A 21,674-nucleotide genomic window follows, 5' to 3' on the forward strand; every position below is an offset into this window, starting at 1 on the left:
TAGGGGGGTTAGTATTAAGGTTTTAATGTGGTTGTAGGTACACGACTGGGAGAGGAAGGAACAGAAGGGATAGGATAAGAGAAGGGGTATACATAATATTTAATCTATTATGTTCATTAACCAAGCTGGATATAGGTGTAGGAAATAATAGGTTTGGTTAAACTCATAGACTAAAAACTACACAGAGATACGAATCAAAATCATGTTTTTATTTTTTGCAAACTTTGAAATCTAAGAACAAGGTCGATTTTCTACCTAATTTTCTTTATGTAACTGTAAGATATATATTGCCTACTTTATTCGATTTATTTCTAATTAAACAGTTATAATTATTTAAACCTAGAGCACACAAAAAACAAAAATGTTATGAATTTCTTATATGTTTCCGGAATAAGATTCGTTAGGACACCCTGTAATATATTCTGTATTAATGCTTGATGTGATCTATATTATCCATATTAGTAATATATCTTAACTATCTGTATTTTGACCCTGTCCGGCTAGCCCGGTCAGTTTAGTTCACCTGTATATAAAATAAATTAGTTCAATACAAATCTTTGAGTTATACGGACGTATACAGAGCCTTGAGTTTTGGCTAGAGATTTAGAGCCTAGAATTTTGGCTAGAGATAGTCAGTTAGACTGTAATTAGACTTTGAGTTGCGTTATCTCGGGAGCTAGATTTATTACAACCCTTTAAAACTAATCAAAATTGAAGGAAGGCGTTGTTTTCTATTTGGGAAAATTTTCAGCTTTTACCTTGCTGTATAGAGCGTCTCGGCTGGAGTGCTGTAGTCCGATTTTATTCATTATATTTGTTTGAAGGTTACTCTTAAACGTTGATATTTCTGCTGTGTCTGTGAAATATGCTTTGTCCATGGTTTAAGGTAATAATGGGTAATAATAAGTTTGGTTTCACCCATCAGTAATGGTTTACCAACTACATCATTATATATACATATAGATACATATTCTTCACCCCTTTCCATACATAATATTCATTACATCACGTTACAAAATGCTGTATTGTCATAATTGATCTTAAAGTTAAAAGTGTAAGAATGAAAAAAGCGAAATGGTTCGTGCATTTTATTATTTTCATTATCGTGACCAACCTGTCTGTGAGTTCGGCTTTCTCTTCAAGTTCCGGATTGTTGTAGAAAATTTCCGGAAGTGGTAGTTTCCGAATTGGACTTGGTTCGCGGAATTTCTGTTTTGTTGTGCGGCATTTTGCTGATCCTGGCCGCGGCAAAGTGCGCATACGGGTTACTTCCGGTGGAGGGAGAATATGTACACGCTCAGGGTGTACCTTGTACACAGAACCTTGACACCCAGATATGTACATTGTTCGTATATGTATTTCAATTCAGTGCTTCATACAATCAATGTTAGGATCGATTACAAAGAAACCAGCTAATTAATTGATTAGATAGTTTTAAATTGCATTTGTTGTTCAAGTTAAAATAAAAAAAAAAAACATTACCAAGTTTATACTAGACTTTTTTAATGTTTAGCATGTTTTTAAGCAATTAAAAAAAATTCCTATTTATTACTATTTCTCTAAAATCTGAACGAATAGAAGTGAAGGGAAACTGGCCTGGATAATGAATTATGATTGATAAAGATATATTTTTGAACGGTAATATTGTAAATATGACAACAAAATTATTTATAGATATTGATGTAGACAAAGAGCTCGGGCCCTGTATTATAAAATAAAATGATGATTATGAATTAAAAATTTGGCAAAAATAATTTAATTTTTCTTATCATATGTGTATAAATAACACACAAATCGTCCAATAGTTGTGCTTAGTGATTTTTATCACATTTTTTTCAACGCTCTTTGGAAATAAATATCATTGTACCAAGATTTAAGACTTGTCCTAATGTGATATGGTTCACACCGTGCTACTAATGTGTAATTAGGGTTAATTACAAAACTCAAAACTTTTGCGTAATTTTTTACTTTTCTTTTTTATGACTTTCTGTCTCACAATTCGGTTCAAATAATGTGAAAAACTTGTTGATTTTAATGTCAAACAATGTGAAATATTGCCCAAAAGCTGTTCCGCTTTCTACGCAAATTTTTTGCAAAACAGTTTGTGTGCAAAATTTGCGCACATTTTGCAAAAAAAATATTGCCCCATGTGCATTGACCACAAAGATTGGAGAAAGAACACACTCACGTTGTTGTAGCCTTAGACGTGTACATTGTACGATTAATAACTTTAAAGTACTTGTTTAGCTTTAGTTTTCAAGAAGTAATTGGAAATATTCTTATAGATTTTTTTGCAACCTATGACTCTTTTTGCATGGTCCTAACATTGTTAATACACTGTTCGGATTTAAAATCTTTTAAAAAGCTTAAATAGTTACAGGTTATTGATTTTAAATATTTTATTCTTTTCTATGCTGATAAGTGATTCTAAGGTAATAATGCAAGGAAAGAATTGCAGTTGCGTATACTCTACGTAAATTTTGAAACCAGTTTTCTCTGGGCAGAATTTGTAAACTAGAATAGATGCATATCATTTTCCTCTGGTCTCCGAGGAGGTTAAAAGCATTAAATTTTTATAATTTTGATAATTCACATAATAGTTTCCTATGACCAGAATATTTCATAGATTATTTTTGTGAAAATGGATTCCATGTCAGGCTGTGACATCCGTCTTGTGTTTACTTTTCCGCCCAAAGACAGTACACTGCAGTACAAAAAATGCGCACACCTCTGAAATAACTTTCCTTGCATTAGTACCTTGAATGATACCATGTATTGCTCCCTCTATATCACACTAACTCCCAGGGAGGTGGAAGGGGGGGGAGGTTTCTTATTGCAATATAATGGATTTAGAAGAATATCTAGATAAATTGAAAGATAAGTAGAAGCGAAGGAAGAGTGACTGCACACACAACAAATAATAAATCAAAGGATTCGGAGGATTTATGTACAGGGTGTCCCACGAAACATGACAATTAGGAGACAACTCAAAGATTGTTTTTAATCTTTGAAATTATTTACGACATTAGCTCGTCACCTTCATTTTGCAAATAATATTCTAAAATAATTGTCGCAAAATTAAGAAATTTGTTAAGATTTCGACAGTTTTGTGTTTTTTTAATAGGTTGAAATGTGTAGAAAAGAGCACCTTTTTTAAATAAATGGGCCATGGGGACAAGGAAGAATGTTTGTAAATGAGTTGTGGACACATGAAAGAAACAAATTATTTAAGTTTGAAGGGTGTTGAAACGCTTTGTTCTTTATTTTACTAAACTGAGCACCATGCACTACGATACCAGTTTATACTCTGGAAAGAAAAGATTGCTGTAGACGAGGTCTTAGCACTTACAAGAAACAAAATTCTTTTATAGAAAATTTCCACTCCTTTTCTAACCTTTCTTATCACATTTGTCATTATTAAGGCGAAATCCTGACAATTAATATTCTCAGAATTTTCAAACCCCACTGCAGTGACGTTTTTTCCTACAACCTGTGTAAGAATATTGAACCATGAATTCGAACCTGAACCTTCAGTTAGTTGAGCCAGCATGTGCAATTGAAAACTTTAAATATGTTTTTAACATGATTTGCTAATTAAGTAATCGGTAAATATCAGTTCAAGGAGGGGGAGTAGGAGAGTTTGCACTTTATGGTTAGCAACGAGATACTAGGGGAAGGGGTGGACACATTAGACTTCGTCTTAATCTGATAAAAGATATAATTATATGAGATAAGGTTCGCGGCCCTGGCATTCTTAGTGCAGAATTTAATGAGTCATTTTTAATGAAGTTTTCAGAGGTAAAATATAGATAGATAGATAGATAGATAGATAGATAGATAGATATGTAATTCTAGAAAAGAAATTTAAGTTACTTTCATGAGGACGGACACATAGCTGTAACCTAATGAGGACGCAATTATAAGTAACCTAATGAGGGCACACATAGAAGTAACCTAATGAGGATGTACATAGAAGTAACCTAATGAGAAAGCATATAGAAGTAACATAATGAGGACGCGAATATAGGTAACCTATAAAGAGGACAAACATATAGGCATTAGGTAACCTAATAAGGAATCGAATAGAGGTAATCTAACTAGGACGATATAGGTAACCTAATAAGGACGCATATAGAGGTAATCTAATGAGGACGCAGATATTGGTAACCATTAAGTACGCTTAGAGAGGTAAGTTAATGAGGACGCAGATAAAGGTAACCTAACTAGGACGCACATATAGGATGCGAACTGAGATCACACAAGACAATTGGCGCACATTGTCCAGCCGTTTGGCCGGCTATAGGCAACATATGTATATACAAATGTCTTGTTTTCTTATGTAGATAATAGATATATTATTTATTCTGATTCCATCGCGGCCCGGGCCTAGGGGGCTTAGAGTTAGAGTGTACTGTAGGGCTTGCCGAGGTGAGAGAGATCAGTGGTTGATGTAAAAATGTTAATGAGTTAGAAAAACATATATTTCAGAAATATGGAAATTAAACAATTTAGGTTTCTCCCTGGGTTTCTCCTTGGGTTTCTCTTTCAAATTATGTAATCTATAGAGCATATCTTTCAAATTATGTAATCTATAGAGCATATCTTTCCATTCACTATAATTCTTCAGTTTGTAAATCTATTCTTTAGTAATCTATTCATCCTTTATCTATCTAATCTATCCAGTATATCTAGTCTATCTAGTCTATCTAGTCTATCTAGTCTATCTAGTCTATCTAGTCTATCTAGTCTATCTAGTCTATCTAGTTTTTCTAGTCTATCTTGTCTATCTAGTCTATCTAGTCTATATAGTCTATATAGTCTATATAGTCTATCTATTATATATAATCTATCTAGTCTATCTTGTCTATCTAGTCTATATAGTCTATCTAGTCTATATAGTCTATATAGTAAATCTAGTATATCTAGTCTATCTTGTCTATCTAGTCTATCTAGTCTATCTAGTCTATCTAGTCTATCTAGTATATCTAGTCTATCTAGTCTATCTAGTCTATATAGTCTTTCTAGTCTATCTAGTCTATCTAGTAAATCTAGTCTATCTAGTCTATCTTTAATCTATCTTTAATCTATATATCAATGTATTGTATTTGTAAACACTATACTGCACAGTTAGGAAAGTTATAAAACATACGACCCTAATATTTTTTAAGAAAAATATTATTTAGAAAAAAAATATTCATATTTTCTTTGGTTTATTGTAAATATTTAAGTTTTCATATTACTTTTCTTATAATAACTTTGATTAATAATCGTTAGGGAGACAAGCACCTTACGTTAAAGGAAAAATGAAAGGGGAGGCTGAAAAATAATCATCACTGCGTGCTCTGACAATCGGCCATTTTTATTCATTCTCAACTTTTGACAGATTTTTCTATTTGAATTTGAGCAATAATTAAAGATAGTCTTTAAACCTTTCCTTTAGTTAAAGAAACGCCCTTGCCCAAACAGCCAAGCAAATAAATATAGAATGTATATAAAAAAATTCCAATGTATATATAATATAAAAATATATATCTGGGTTGCCTGGATTGAAAGAATACGATCGGTGCAGCTTTGACATTCTTCTATCTCAGACCTGTCAATAATATTAAAATATGTTAACGTAATTTCTCTTTCACTGATCCGAACTCAACGATTGAAGGACTTGAAGAGAAACATAAAATAAGGATATATTAGAAGATCAAAAAATGGCAGAACTGGTAAATAGTAACTTTTTTCCTGAAAAACGAGAATCAGGAAACCGTAGAATAAATGTTGTCTTTTGTCTTCCGTTTTCAGAGTAAGTTTAATTGTAAATTACAAATTCCTCAGCGACATGTCATGATCACTTAAAAAAGAAGACAACATTTCAGAGTTTACTGGTTCTCGCTTTTCTTCATAATCTTTTTAATCCAAATCTTAATTGTGTAGATAAAAAATATAGATTAGTAACAACACAGATAAAACACTGGATATCGTCTTTTCTAGATTTAAGAGTTTTTCGTTCACAATTACCCAGAGGCAGTAGCCCAAAGTAGTTCCACGCAGGCAGCGTTGAATTACAAGACAGATCTGCCCCGTAAATCTTGAAAGACTACATCTAGTGGTTTATCTGTGTTTTTATTTATCTATGCAAAAAAATCAATAGAAAGGAATAGTTCGCGACAAATGAATGAAAGGCATTATTAAGATGCTGTAATTAAAGTATACAGTGGGAACCATAAACTATGAATAAGAAGACGACTATTATAAGTCTAAGTTATGGTATTAAAGTATACAGTGGGAACCATAAACTGTGAATAAGAAGACGACTATTATAAGTCTAAGTTATGGTATTAAATAATCTAGACAATTTAAAACAATTATCTGTCAGTTTTGAAGATATAAATGGCGGACTATGTTTGGAAATCCCAAAAAAAGAGTTTTCGACAACTGCACTTTATTTACGATGCAATACCTTGCAATTCAAAGACAATCCGAATTCCAAAAGTCACTTTATTCTCAATATAATTGGTTCACACTATACAAGAAACATTCATGATACTTAAGTATAATTAGAAGTGACTCGCCATGCAATGATCGCAATGCCCGATTTACAACTGTATAATAAAAATCTTAGTCTGGACAAATAGGAATGAGATATTCATGTTTTTTTAACTGTTTATTTGTTTTGGAGTTTGGTGTGCAAAAGTGACTCGCGCACTTTTCCTGACAGGAAACAAAATTGAGAAATAATCAGAATCAATAATTTTTCGAGTCAGAAAAACAACATGATCAAATAAAGGATTCAAGAATCAAGGGTACTATTGTAAATCGGACATTTCCATCTTACCACGGAAGGTCATTTAAAATTATGCTTACAGTTTAGTAAAAACCCCAAGCAATACTTTCATTAATGGTCTAAAAGATATAAAAGCTGAATGGAATTAAGCTTTTGTTTTTTTTTAAACTTGTTGTTTACCTCTAGTTTTTTAATTTTCACTGGTCACGAAATCTCTTAGTTTACAATCACTCACAAATCACTTTTTATCACTTATCTATCCATCTATCACTAGTTCTGAAGATAGTAATTAACATGAATAATTGAGAGGTATTATGGTGTAATTAGAAGTGCCATAACTGATAAGTCCTTAATTCCAATGCTAATTTGACTAATGATATCATCTCACCAGTTACCAGTTTCAGTGCTACATTTTCTTGATTTTATTTAATTTTGTCTGATTGATTTTAAAATCATGGAATAAGAAACATTTCGATACAATTTTGGTGTTTTATGAAAAAATCAAAGTTTAAGTAAATTTTAACAAAAATTATATAAGAACTGTCAAAAAGAGTATCAACCCTAGTTTTTCCTTTAAAAGGTTGAAATTTTTTTTTTTGTATGATTGAAAATCTAAAGTAGGTCAACATTTTAAAATGTTCAGAAAAGAAAGAACTCTTATGTTTCTTAATAATGATCCTTCTCACTGTACATATGAAGATGATACAGAACCATATCGATAATCGTGACACGACTCCTCACTGGATTTAACCTATATCACCTAACCCCCCCCCCCCTTATGTAGTCAAAATTGCACCAAAAGATACTCTAGATCTGCATTAAAAATTAAATTTCTCAGTTTTGCTAAACGAAAAACGCTACGGAAACTAATGCTTTTAAAGATACAAATTTTTAACAGAATAACAGAAAAACAATACATAACATAAAAGCACAAAAGAATATAATGCTAAAACAATAAGAATGTTGTTTTGATAGAGCTTTTTCTGTGAATTATACGAGTTGCTTTTCTATATTTAGTCCTAATTTTGAACAAAACGCAGTTGTTTTTGTTTTACAATGTATACAAAGAGAACATGTTCACAATTCAATTAAAAACGGGCGCGAAACGCCCTAAATGCCTAGTCTAATTTTAAACTTTGCTTGTCTGTTTGTTTGGCTGTTTCTTTGTATCCAATAAACTTCAAAACGGCTTAAACGATCGGGCCCAATTTTTTTGTGGGACCTCGTTGACAACAAGAAAGGGACGTTATGGATGTTTATAATTGTCCGAACTTATTCAAATTTTAAGTTACAAAGATGGTTTCTGCTTGGTTTCGAATTTCCAAGCAAAATTCTAAGTTAAGTGTACGTTTCTAGGCAATCCCAAGCTAGTATTAGATAAGGCATAATCCCCATAATTCACAGAGACCCCTTCGCGCGGAAGAGAGACATCGTACTGAGAAGTCTGCTCACTTTTCCGGCTTCCAGCACACCGTAGAGTCTCTAGTTTCTCGCCCGCGTAGAATTCAAATGTTTTTGAAAGGGAAAGTTGGAGCAGGTTTTGGGTCAGAAATCCGAACTGTTTAAAGGTCCTATTCAGATGAATTCAGGTACAAAGGGCCGGGAGGAGGGGTGGAGGTGGTGGAGTAGTGGAGGGAGGGAAGGCAGAGAAGAGGGGAGGGAAATTAACACAATAAATAAATTAAAACTTTGTAGCCTTAAAACGTTGGTATAGGAAGAAAACTGATTAAAATAAGTTATGTAATTCTAACTCTAATGTAACTAAGCAATTGTGTAGCGTTACGTACATAGAACCTTTTAATAGGAAGATTTTTAAACTACTAGTAAACCAATATTCACCCTCCAGTTTTTTTTCCCTAGCACTCTCGTTTTGACACTATCCCCATGATTTTTTTTTACTTTTAATAGATAGAAATTTGAAGGATTTTTTGTAAAGTTTTTTATGCATAGGGTACATAACCTTTTTATGACTAAAGCTACCGATCTAAAACCTTTCTTTTTGTAAAGCCCTGGAAAAATAGACGTAGAAACATGTGGCACACTTTCATATTGGTTTTTAACAAAAAATATTTTTTTTACACTCTTTTACCTTTTTTTGGCATATTTTTCAACCCTCCCTAGCACCCAAACTATAAAAGATATCGATCTAATTTTTTTTCATTGAGCTGGCCTTGAAAATTTGGATGTGAACATACATTTTAACCCTATACCTATTCTCGAAGGCCCCACTCCCAGTCAACACATTGATTCAGACCCCCTTACCTTTGAAGGGTTAAATCATCAAAGATTGTTGAAATGTCTATTTAGCAAATAAACAGATGTAAAAACATTTCTTAGTATAAAAACAAATTATTAGTATGTTGACACTGTCATATTTCTTTTTGTATACGGTCACCAAGTTTGTTAATTATTGGGCTGATTATTGTATCTACACCATTTCCCGATTTCACGATTTATATACAGGATGTGCACACGAAACATAACAGTTCGTCTTTAATCTTTGAAATCATTTACGTTCAATCGTCAACCTACTTTTGAAGATGTGATTCTTGAAACTTAATAATTACAAAATTCTCCTAAACTTGCAATTATAAGAATGTTTTCTCTTTTTTGCTGTCAATATTGCCGGGGATACAAAACAGTTCGTTCAGATTTCATTTTTTAAATAAGTTTAAAGTTGTCGAAATCTAGACAAAATTGCTAGTAGTATTTAAAACACATTGGAAATGCCAGGACTAGGAGTTTTTTGTGAATATTACCTCATAAACTTTACTTCTAACAAGGATGTAATGCAAGGAAAGTTATTTCAGAAGTGTACACATCTTTTGTACTGCAGTGTACTGTCTCTGGGCGGGAATGTAAATACAAGACGGATGTCAAATCAATGAAATATACTGGTCAGAGGAAACTATTAAGTGAATTATCAAAATTATCAAAATTTAATGCTTTTAACCTCCTCGGATACTAAACGAAGACTGATGCGCCCATTCTTGTTTAAAAATTCCGCCCAAAGAGAACTGGTTTCAATATGTACGCAGAGTATACATGACCGCAATTAACTTTCCTTGCATTACACCCTTGACTTCTATAATTAGGTTTACGACTAGATGTCCAAAATTTGACAAAATTCAAAGACGACCTTCAAGTCATCTTACAACTGTCATGTTTTTTGGGACATACACGATCTATAAATATTCGAAGCAATAAAAAGAAGGAGCAATACAACCCCCCGACATGCACACATTGTCCAGTGAATCTTACAAATCTTGATTAGAAGATAGCGGGGAAAGGGAAGATGTGAAAAAGTTGTTAAACCCAGTAAAATGGAGAAAAAGAGCCACTGTGACAATCAGGAAAAGGTATCCTAAAAATGTTACTTTTAAAGCTTTTTAAAATCTTCTTAGCAATCTTTTGTTGAAGAGTATGAAGGGCTCTAGTGTACAAGATTTGCCTTCATTCCGTTCTCTTGTATTCAACCTTTTTATTACAAGGGGAGCTTTCTCTCGCAAATTTTTACTTGTTTCTTATTTCATGCATTATTTTCAGTGGGGAGGGAGGGGAGCGGAGTTGTAATGTAACAAAAGTAACTAGGTTTTCTGCTTTTTCATGATGAAGTTAAGTGTTGTAAAAAAAGGTGTGCACGTAGAGCCAAAAATTTTAGGCAGTACAGTATCGTAATAAAACTCAGAAGTTACATACCGTCAAGGTTATAATGCAAGGCAAGTTAATTCAGAGATGTACGCATCTTTTGTACTGTAGTGTACTGTCTCTGGGCGGTAATGTAAACACAAGATGGGTGTCGAAGCCTGACATGGTATCCATCTTTCACATAAAAAATCACTGAAATATTCTGGTCACCGGAAACTATCATGTGAATTTTCAAAATTATCAAAATTTAATGTTTTAACCTCCTCGGATACTAAACGAACACTGATGCATCTATTCTTGTTTACAAATATTCCACCCAGAGAGAACTGGTTTCAATATGTACGCAACTGCAATTAACTTTCCTTGCATTTAAACCTTGCATTCAGTGATAATGATAATGTAACGAATCAGAAACCCGTTTTCATGAATGGGGTCAGGCAGTTTTTTAGTTACCTGCAATTTTTAGATACCAATATGTTCATGTGGTTTCTTCACATTCTTTTTTTGTTTTCTAATTTCTTGAATTTTAATTCGGATAGGAGACATCAAAAGAAATTACAAATTTTTCAATTGTATTTTACTACTATAAATATCATAAACTTTGTTTTGGAGACATTTAATGTTAAACGGTTTGCCAGAAATCATACAGCTGCCTTTTTTAGTTCAAAGTTGGCATCAATTACTAAAGTTTCGATATGTGGAGATGATTTTAGAAAACTAGTATCGTCGGCAAATAGATTAGTAAAAAAAGACGTTGCTAATGCTAAGAATACGACATTTTATAAATTCCTCAGATATCTCCAAACTTCTGGGTTTAACTGAAAAATGAATTCACTTTGATTTGCTAAGCTTGATTATGGATGTACTGAATACTGATACTGATAGTAATAAAAAGTAATAAAAAATATACAAAAGGGAAATGGATACACTACTGAGAGAATAATAATTAATGCACTGAAATAATAATGAAAGTACTGAAAGTGCAGAGCTGTAAACTTTAGAATGGTGGATATCGAAATCAATGCTTGATCTCCTCTTTTTCTTAATCTCCAGATTAAATAATGCTTATTCTCCTCCTGTTATTAATCTTCAGATAAATTAACCGATCGGGATTAATGATATCCCATTCTAAAGTTTTCAGCACCGGATAAACAGAGGCATTGTATGGAGTAAATCTTGTTTATATAAACGCTATGGAAAATTTAAAGACTGCCAAGTGTCAAATCTCAAATAAGAAACATTTTTTTGATGGTTATGATACGAAATGCTTTCGTTATCTTTTTTTAAGTTCTAACTCTATAATTTTCAGTGTTTAAGTTGTGAATTGTTTTATTGGGAAACTCCATTGCACGTTATTCGTGAAATTTAACTACTCAATATATTCAAATCGTAATTTCGATTAAAAATTTTACTTCAAATTTCAGTTTCTAACATGAAAAATCCGCGAACAATTTAACAAAAATTCGCAAAATTAATTTTCCACTTGGATTCACACGTGAAAATGGATTCTCTCAGTGAACTGACTTTGGCTATTCAAAGTGCGATAAGTTTAGTTCAGAACTGTCAGGTATCTTTCATAAAGATTATACAGGGATAACCACAAAGGATGAAATTGTAAAGACGACCTGAAACTCTTAATTGAGACTTCTGCCTTGAATTTAGTTATTTAAAGGTATATCTTTAAATATTTCTCAAAGATAAAAAATTTACAGAGATTGGAAATTCTAAATATAAGAAAACAGATAGTATAAATTTCGTACAATCGTCTATTAAGTTCCATCTTTTGTGGGTAACCCTGGATATTCATCCTGTTCTTGTTTCATATCTCATATTTTCTTTTTTATTCAGAAATTGATGATCTTATTCACGGTTATCGGAGTTTTGTCATGCATTTATTCAGCTAACCATATGTTTAAATACTTGTCAAAGGTAATTTTATAATTTTGTTTGTTTTTTCTGATTCTTTCATTCGTTTGTATATGTTTCCAGAGCCGAAAACTTTAGAATGGTGGATATCGAGATTAATGCTTGATCTCCTCTTTTTCTTAATCTCCAGATTAAATGATGCTTGTTCTCTTCTTGCTTGTTCTTAATCTCCGGACTAAATAATCGATCGGGATTAAGGATGTCCCAATCTAAAGTTTTCAGCTCTAAGCTGACAAATTTAGAATTGAATGCCTTAAATCCCGATCGCTCAATCTGAATATCCACTGTGGAAACATGATTTCTGCTTAATCCTGCTCTTTTTGGATAACAATATTTTGAGCCGACCCGACTAAAGATAAAATTAATCTTGGGACTAAAAAGATGAGATTTAGCATTGATCTCGATATCCATAATTCTAAAGTTTCCAGCTCAGGATGAATTATTTTTTGTAATTGAAACAGCTCATACATTTTTTTACAAACAATGTTTTACTATGGATACGATAATTTACCGTTACGATTAATGTAAAATCATCTTTTTTATCAGTTTGTTCGTTGTGCTGTGGATGTGACTACACTAGGTGACTGGGCTGTTGTGACCGGCGCTACCCACGGAATAGGGAAAGGATTTGTAGAAGAGCTGGCGAGCAGAGGAATGAATATAGTTCTAGTTAGTAGAAATCAAAGCAAACTAGAGGTTACATATTTATAATTTTGATAAAAATTCAAAAAAATTGAAAATACATCCTTTTATTCAAAATTTATTTAAAGTTGATTCTCGCACAAAAAAAAGTTTTACTTAAGGATCAATATCTCCCTCAAGGGGTATCGTTGTCAATCTGAAATGAACTTCATAGAATGGAAGCTCACTTGAAATTTATGCTTATAGTTACTTGAATGAGTTACAGGTCGTCATAAAAGTGTCAACTTTGTGAGTAGCCCTGTTTATTTATTTGTTTAGGATTTAGCTGAGAAGCTTGAGCGAAGGTTCAATATCAGAACAATAATAATTCCTGTAGATTTTACTCAAGCTGACACAGTTCTAGAGAAGATACAATATGGCATAATGGTAATTCTTTATCAAATAATATATTGTAAACTGATGTACAGACCACAGAAGTTTCAAAGTTTTGAACTATAAATTAAAACTTTAAACGCATTTCACATCTTTCTTTTCCAATATAACTGATGTTAAAAAATCCGCTAATGCATGACAAAAATATACTTATAAATTGTTTCAGGATATAAAAGGAGATATTGGTCTGCTGATCAACAATGTTGGGATGGGATATGAACATCCTGAATATTTTCTAGATATTGAAAACTGTGCTCAAGTCTCAAGGTATATTTCATTACAATACAAAATTCATATTTATGGGGTATAATAGGAAGTTGGGAAGTTACTTAGGCATAAATAACTATAAATAAAACTATCATTTAATTATGCAGTGCTATAACTTTTTTGACAGACAATTTCACCTCATATATTGAGGTTCAAGCCTGTTCAGATCGGTCCTATAAAAGCTTGCACGTACTGTGCAACACTGTATGAATAAGATACTTTGAGAAGGAAAAGAGGTTTCGCCACAAACTTTAATATCTTTATCTTTCTTTATATCTTAGCAACCTGGTATCGTAAACCTTTGATATTTCAAACTATGAATTCTGTTAGATCAAATAGTCTAAGTTTAAAATATCAAAGTTTTATACCCTTAGGTTGGAAAGATTTGTGACAAAAACTCTAAAACCAAAAATTCTGTAAACTTATGACGCATGCAAAAAATGACCACAGATATAATGAAATGTTTAAGAAATATTCAAGACCAGAACTATCATTTGTGCAAAGCAAAATATCCTTAGGTGCTTAACGTGTTCTGATTAACCCTGACAAGTGTTTAAATACATGTATTGTCGAAGGGACTGTAAACATAATTTCAAGCGACCCTACATTTATACAGAGAGTGGTAGGTCCAATTCACAACTGTACCCTTTCCACGTAGAAAATAGAATAAATAAATATAGAATTATGTTTTATTGTGGTTTCTTTACAAAATGAACATGCACATTTCTTCTGTTCTCACCAACTAAACATCACAATAGAGAGATTGTTGTAAGAATTGAACGATAATATCTTTGAAAATATTGTTTAGACAAGATTTTATGGGTACTCTTGTGAATAGAAAAGTCACTTGAAGTTACGACTATAATTAGAATTTACGTATGTGTATTACATACGTTCAGGGTTACCCACAAAGAATGAGACTGATAAAACGACATGAAACTCTGAAAAAATATGACGATTACAAGGTTAAATTAAGTTGTCTGTCTTTCTGGCTTATCTAATGATTTGGCAAAGAGAGAATCCAGTTCACAGATGCAGAGAACCATAAGTTTAAGTAAACAGACAGAATATGTTTCGTACAGTCGTCTCTGAAGTCTCATCTTTTGTGGGTAACCCTGAATGTTATTATTGTACACACATGACTTGACTAATTTCAGGGATATGGTGAGTGTGAATGTGTCTTCAGTTATAAATGTAACTCTAGCAGTTCTCCCCGGAATGGTAGAAAGGTAAAATTACTATTTTGGGTAAAGGATCGACGTGAGCCTGATCGAATACTGGTAATAAAGGGTCTATTTAATTATATTTAGGAAACGAGGAGCTGTGATAAATCTTAGTTCTCTTTCTGCTCTACAGACCTCACCTCTATTCTCCGTATACTCAGCTTGTAAAGCTTTTGTTAGACAATTCAGTCAGGATTTAGAGGTACAAATTAACGAGTTCAGAATGATTTTTTATTATGATATCTAATAATAGGGTCCACACTCCACCACAAAGAAAATTACATTGAATTGGAAGAAACCAAATAAATATTTGTCCACAAAACTCTTAACAATGTAATGCTTCTCGCTTAACAGTATCTTTTGATGCCATCTTGCTTAACCACAAAGGATAGATAATAGTTTTATGACTACATGCATAGCTTTCATAAATATGAGGGTCTACATCTGAAGGTTACCAGGAATTTGAGAAAACAATACTGAATAAATCCCGTTCAGTTGTCTCTAAAAACTGAAGTTGTCTCAACTTTTGTGTTTACGGGATTTTTTCATCTTAATCTCTTATTTCTTACCTTCATTCATTGTTAATTACGTAAATATATTTAATATTGCAGATCGAGTATAGAAGTAAAGGAATAATTGTTCAAGCGTTAGCTCCAGGTTTTGTTGTTAGTAATATGTAAGTAAAATATTACATATAAATTAACCATTTAAAGCACAATATAAAACTTTGTTTTGCAAATAATACCAACAGATATATAATATATAAATAAAATTAATAAAAACAAAAATGTTAGAATAATATTATTGTTCATCGTTCAGGTCAAAAGTTGAAGAACCATCATTCTTTGTAGCTACACCACAACAATATGTGAGGTATATTTATATAGTTTAGGTTTAGGATACAACAATAATACACAGTACACACACAACTGCATTCTTTGTAGCTAAACCACAACAATATGTGAGGTATATTTATATAGTTTAGGTTTAGGATACAATAATAATACACAGTACACACACAACTGCATTCTTTGTAGCTAAACCACAACAATATGTGAGGTAAATTTATATGGTTTAGGTTTAGGATACAACAATAATACACAGAACACACACAACTGCATTCTTTGTTGCTAAACCACAACAATATGTGGGGTATGTTTATATAGTTTAGGTTTAGGAATACAGCAATAATACACAGAACACACACAACTGCATTCTTTGTAGCTAAATCACAACAATATGTGAGGTATATTTATATGGTTTAGGTTTAGAATACAACAATAATACACAGTACACACACAACTGCATTCTTCCTCCTACCAAGGAACAAAGCTGCAGAGAATTTTGAATTTAGTTTTTTTTAAAGAAGAAGGACAAGAAGAGGTTTACTTAAAGTTTACTTCAATTTGTCCTTTCCTAGTAACAATGAAATTGGGTTAAACTTTAGTCATTTAACACGGTAATAAATCCTCCATTTTAATAAATAAATCAATGTTTTATATTGAATATTTATCTATAGATCTGCTCTGGCAACACTAGGAATAGAATCCATCTCAACAGGATACTTCCCTCATGATCTGGTGTATATAGCAGTCAAGTAATTATATCCTGATTTATAATTCATTAAATTAATAACACACAATTCTTATGCAACAATTTTTTTTATTTAAACATATAATTATAAAATAAAGATGCATTAATTGTTATTTATAAAAATGTATAATCTCTAATTTGGATATATACAAAGTATCTAAATCTTTCAAATAATTAAATGTATCTTTTTTTGTATTTTAATTTCATATCTATCTAAGATTAAACAACATTTTTAAAGCTCCATTAAAATCCTATTTTAAATTGAACATAGATAATCTTACCATTTACTAGTGGTTACAAACTCTAGGATTTATCAACTTTATATAAACTTGTTTATTTTGCTATAGTTTACTTGGCTGGGTTGGATTACAGGGACAGCTAACACTGGCAGCACTATCACAGATACGGGAGGAGGCATTGATGAAGAAGCTCAAGAAAAATAAATAAGAATTCATTTTGAAAATAGAGCAATAACAATATTTATTTTAATTTGCTTACAATACACATAGCAAAATATTGGCAAATAGATCAAAATTCTCAGTAATAAAAATATTTTCTATCTTGTGTGATGCTTTTTTTGCAGCAAACTCTGTCTCCATCATCTGCCGTTGTCTTTAACATGTATACATCAATGTATCATCTGTATAGAACTATGCTTGGATTATCATGGAAGTCTTTTCTTTAATTTTTATTTCTATTATTATTTTTTTTAAAGAGGTTGCAAGTTTGAGCCATTAATTTCTTTTTAGTTTGAAAATCTTGAGGTTTCTTGGAAATTATTAAAGATTTATAAAATGAGAACCAGACAATTCTAGACTAGGAAAACAGCTGTCAGACTAAATGAACAGTCTCTGTGGTTTAAGAAGCTACTAGTAAACCGATTTACTTGATATTCTTATTCCACAGTTTTCTTGTTGTCACATTAACGTAAACATGTCCGGTAGTTATTATTGTGTTCCAAATAATTTTATTTTCCAAATATTTAACCCGTGTATGTTTATGATAAAAACGTCATGTTTTGTTGAGGCCGGATTCTCTATTGTTAACATAGAAAATATTTTCGTCGTCAAGATATAATGTTACCTGCATTGAAAAAGAGAACGTGTATTTTTTCTTGCAAATAATTAACAAATGCTTATTTAATATGACTAAAACATGTAGATTACTTAAACAACAGAAACTGTTAAAACACATATCGTCTGTTCGTATTATCGAATTTTCTGAAAGGTTTTCAAAATTACGAGAATGTTGTTTATAGAATGGTATGAATATGTGGAAAATGTAGGATCCATCCCGAACAATTTTCTTCATAATTAACAAAATTTAGATATAACGCATTAAGTTTGTTGCTTTCTAATACGCGCATCTCTCTGTATGTTCGTATAACCTAAGATTTTGCTTGAGGGATTTGTTCTTCATAATTAGAATTAAAAACAGTAATGGTCTTGCAACAATGAATTCTAGTTCCAACTCATATTACGTAGCCCCCATCCTTTATATTCTAGTTCCAGCTCATATTATCTAGCCCCCATCACGTATATTCTAATTCAGCTGATATTATCTAGCCCCCATCCTTTATATTCTAGTTCAAGCTAATATTATCTAGCCCCCATCCTTTATATTCTAGTTCCAGCTTATATTATCTAGCCCTCATCCTTTATATTCTAGTTCCAGCTCATATTATCTAGCCCCCATCCTTTATATTCTAGTTCCAGCTAATATTATCTAGCCCCCATCTTTTATATTCTAGTTCCAGCTCATATTATCTAGCCCCCATCCTTTATATTCTAGTTCCAGCTAATATTATCTAGCCCCCATACTTTATATTCTAGTTCCAACTCATATTATCTAGCCCCCATCCTTTATATTCTAGTTCCAGCTCATATTATCTAGCCCCGATCCTTTATATTCTAGTTCCAGCTCATATTATCTAGCATCCATTCATTATATTCTAGTTCCAGCTAATATTATCTAGCCCCCATCCTTTATATTCTAGGTCCAGCTCATATTATCTAGCCCCCATCCTTTATATTCTAGTTACAACTAATATTATATTCTATTGGGACAAAAATAAAGACAAGGAATTTTTTAGTGCTATATTATTTTTAAAATTGTTTGGATTCTTAAAATTTTCGTTTAACAGATACATTTCAATTTTTTTCCTCAAGTCTAGCACACCTCATATTTTGAACCGGAAATTAAATTCAAAATTTTTATAAAGATTTTGAGATTTGTTTAGAGATGAGAAAGCATGAAGGAGCTCAAACTTGAAAGTTAATATTTATTTTTGTTATTCAAGATTATCTTGAAAAAAAATTGCCCCGTTACCCAACCCCATAAACAATCTTTTTAATATTTAAGCGTAAAGCGGACAAATACAGGATTTTAATAAATTTTTGTTTCTGAAAATAAAAAATATTTGTGGGAAATTAAATTTCTATATTTCTCTCCTATTACTTCAGACAGCACATAATGAGTATATTAAAATCATATTAAAATCGTAATTTATCCATTTCGGAAAACATTTTCAATGTTTTTGGTCATTTTATTTTGTTACAGACGAAAAGTCATTATATTGCAACTACGTTTCAAAAAAGATTGTTTGTCGTTTTATAACTAAAATAAAAGATGGGGCTAAATAATATGAGCTGGAACTAGAATATAAAGGATGGAGGCTAAATAACATGAGCTGGAACTAGAATATAAATGATGGGGGCTAGATAATATGAGCTGGAACTAGAATATAAAGGATGGGGGCTAGATAATATGGAACTAGAATATAAAGGATGAACTAGAATATAATGGATGGGGGCTAGATAATATGAGCTGGAACTAGAATATAAAGGATGGGGGCTAGATAATATAGCTGGAACTAGAATATAAAAGATGGGGCTAAATAACATGAGCTGGAACTAGAATATAAAGGATGGTTGATGATATGAGCTGGAACTAGAATATAAAGGATGGGGGCTAGATAATATAAGCTGGAACTAGAATATAAAGGATGGGGGCTTGATAATATTAGCTGGAACTAGAATATAAAGGATGGTTGATAATATTAGCTGGAACTAGAATATAAAGAATGGGGGCTAGATAATAGCTGCAAATAGAATATAAAGTGGGGGCTAGATAATCAGAGCTGGAACTAGAATATAAAGGATGTGGGCTAGATAATATAAGCTGGAACTAGAATATACAGGATGGGGGCTAGATAATATTAGCTGGAACTAGATATAAAGGATGGGGGCTAGATAATATCAGATGAACTAGAATAAAATGGATAGTGGCTAGATAATATCAGATGAACTAGAATATAAAGGATGGGGGCTAAATAATATCAGATGAACTAGAATAAAATGGATAGTGGCTAGATAATATCAGATGAACTAGAATATAAAGGATGGGGGCTAGATAATATGAGCTGGAACTAGAATATAAAGGATGGGGGCTAGATACTATGAGCTGGAACTAGAATATAAAGGATGGGGGCTAGATAATATTAGCTGGAACTAGAATATACAGGATGGGGGCTGGATAATATGAGCTGGAACTAGAATATACAGGATGGAGCTAGATAATATGAGCTGGAACTATAATATAAAGGATGGTTGATGATATGAGCTGGAACAAGAATGTACAGGATGGTGGCTAGATAATATTAGCTGGAACTAGAATATAAAGGATGGGGGCTAGATAATGTTAGCTGGAACTAGAATATAAGGATGGTTGATAATATGAGCTGGAACTAGAATGTACAGGATGGTGGCTAGATAATATTAGCTGGAACTAGAATATAAAGGATGGGGGGTAGATAATATTAGCTGGAACTAGAATATAAAGGATAAGGGCTAGATAATATAAGCTGGAACTAGAATATAAAGGATGGATGCTAGATAATATGAGCTGGAACTAGAATATAAAGGATGGGGGCTAGATAATATCAGATGAACTAGAATAAAATGGAAAGTGGCTAGATAATATCAGATGAACTAGAATATAAAGGATGGGGGCTAGATAATATAAGCTGGAACTAGAATATAAAGGATGGATGCTAGATAATATGAGCTGGAACTAGAATATAAAGGATGGGGGCTAGATAATATCAGATGAACTAGAATAAAATGGAAAGTGGCTAGATAATATCAGATGAACTAGAATATAAAGGATGGGGGCTAGATAATATGAGCTGGAACTAGAATATAAAGGATGAGGGCTAGATAATATAAGCTGGAACTAGAATATAAAGGATGGATGCTAGATAATATGAGCTGGAACAAGAATATAAAGGATGGGGGCTAGATAATATTAGCTGAAACTAGAATATAATGAATGGAGGCTAGATAACATGAGCTGGAACTATATTATAAAGGATGAGGGCTAGATAATATAAGCTGGAGCTAAAATATACGGGATGGAGGCTAGATAATATAAGCTGGAACTTGAACATAATGAATGGAGGCTAGATAATCTGAGCTGGAACTAGAATATAATGAATGGATGCTAGATAATATTAGCTGGAACTTGAATAAAAATTATGGGAGCTAGATAATATTAGCTGGAACAAGAATATAAAGAATGGGGGCTAGATAATATGAGCTGGAACTAGAATATAAAGGACGGGGGCTAGATAATATTAGCTGAAACTAAAATATAAAGGATGGGGGCTAGATAATATGAGCTGGAACTAGAATATAAAGGATGGGAACTAGATAATATGAGCTGGAACTAGAATATAAAGGATGGGAGCTAGATAATATTAGCTGTAACTATAATATACAGGATGGGAGCTAGATAATATGAGCTGGAACTAGAATATAAAGGATGAGGGCTAGATGATATTAGCTGGAACTAGAATATAAAGAATGGGGGCTAGATAATATGAGCTGGAACTAGAATATAAAGGATGGTGGCTAGATAATATTAGCTGGAACTAGAATATAAAGGATGGTGGCTAAATAATATGAGTTGGAACCAGAATATAAAGGATTGGGGCTAGATAATATGAGCTGGAACTAGAATATAAAGGATAGGGGCTTTATACTATAAGCTGGAACTAGAATATAAAGGATGGGGGCTAGATAATATTAGCTAGAACTAAAATTTAAAGAATAGGGGCTAGATAATATCAGCTGAATTAGAATATAAAGGATGGGGGCTAGATAATA

At 32.2% G+C, this 21,674-nt stretch overlaps 1 protein-coding gene across 1 annotated transcript; it reads left to right on the forward strand.

The window, feature by feature from the left end:
* The first annotated feature begins 11,881 nt into the window (after positions 1–11,881).
* Positions 11,882–17,073, forward strand: LOC111715426 (very-long-chain 3-oxoacyl-CoA reductase). Its single transcript, XM_023490744.1, has 11 exons — positions 11,882–11,993; positions 12,275–12,355; positions 12,899–13,048; positions 13,313–13,420; positions 13,593–13,693; positions 14,851–14,922; positions 15,004–15,118; positions 15,528–15,592; positions 15,736–15,789; positions 16,436–16,513; positions 16,857–17,073. The coding sequence occupies exons 1-11, from the start codon at positions 11,928–11,930 to the stop codon at positions 16,954–16,956; spliced, it is 990 nt and encodes a 329-aa protein (XP_023346512.1). The 5' UTR covers positions 11,882–11,927; the 3' UTR covers positions 16,957–17,073.
* The last annotated feature ends 4,601 nt before the right edge of the window (positions 17,074–21,674 follow it).

Source organism: Eurytemora carolleeae, unplaced genomic scaffold (genome assembly GCF_000591075.1).
Source record: "Eurytemora carolleeae unplaced genomic scaffold, Eaff_2.0 scaffold1699, whole genome shotgun sequence".
In the NCBI taxonomy this organism is placed as follows: domain Eukaryota; kingdom Metazoa; phylum Arthropoda; class Copepoda; order Calanoida; family Temoridae; genus Eurytemora; species Eurytemora carolleeae.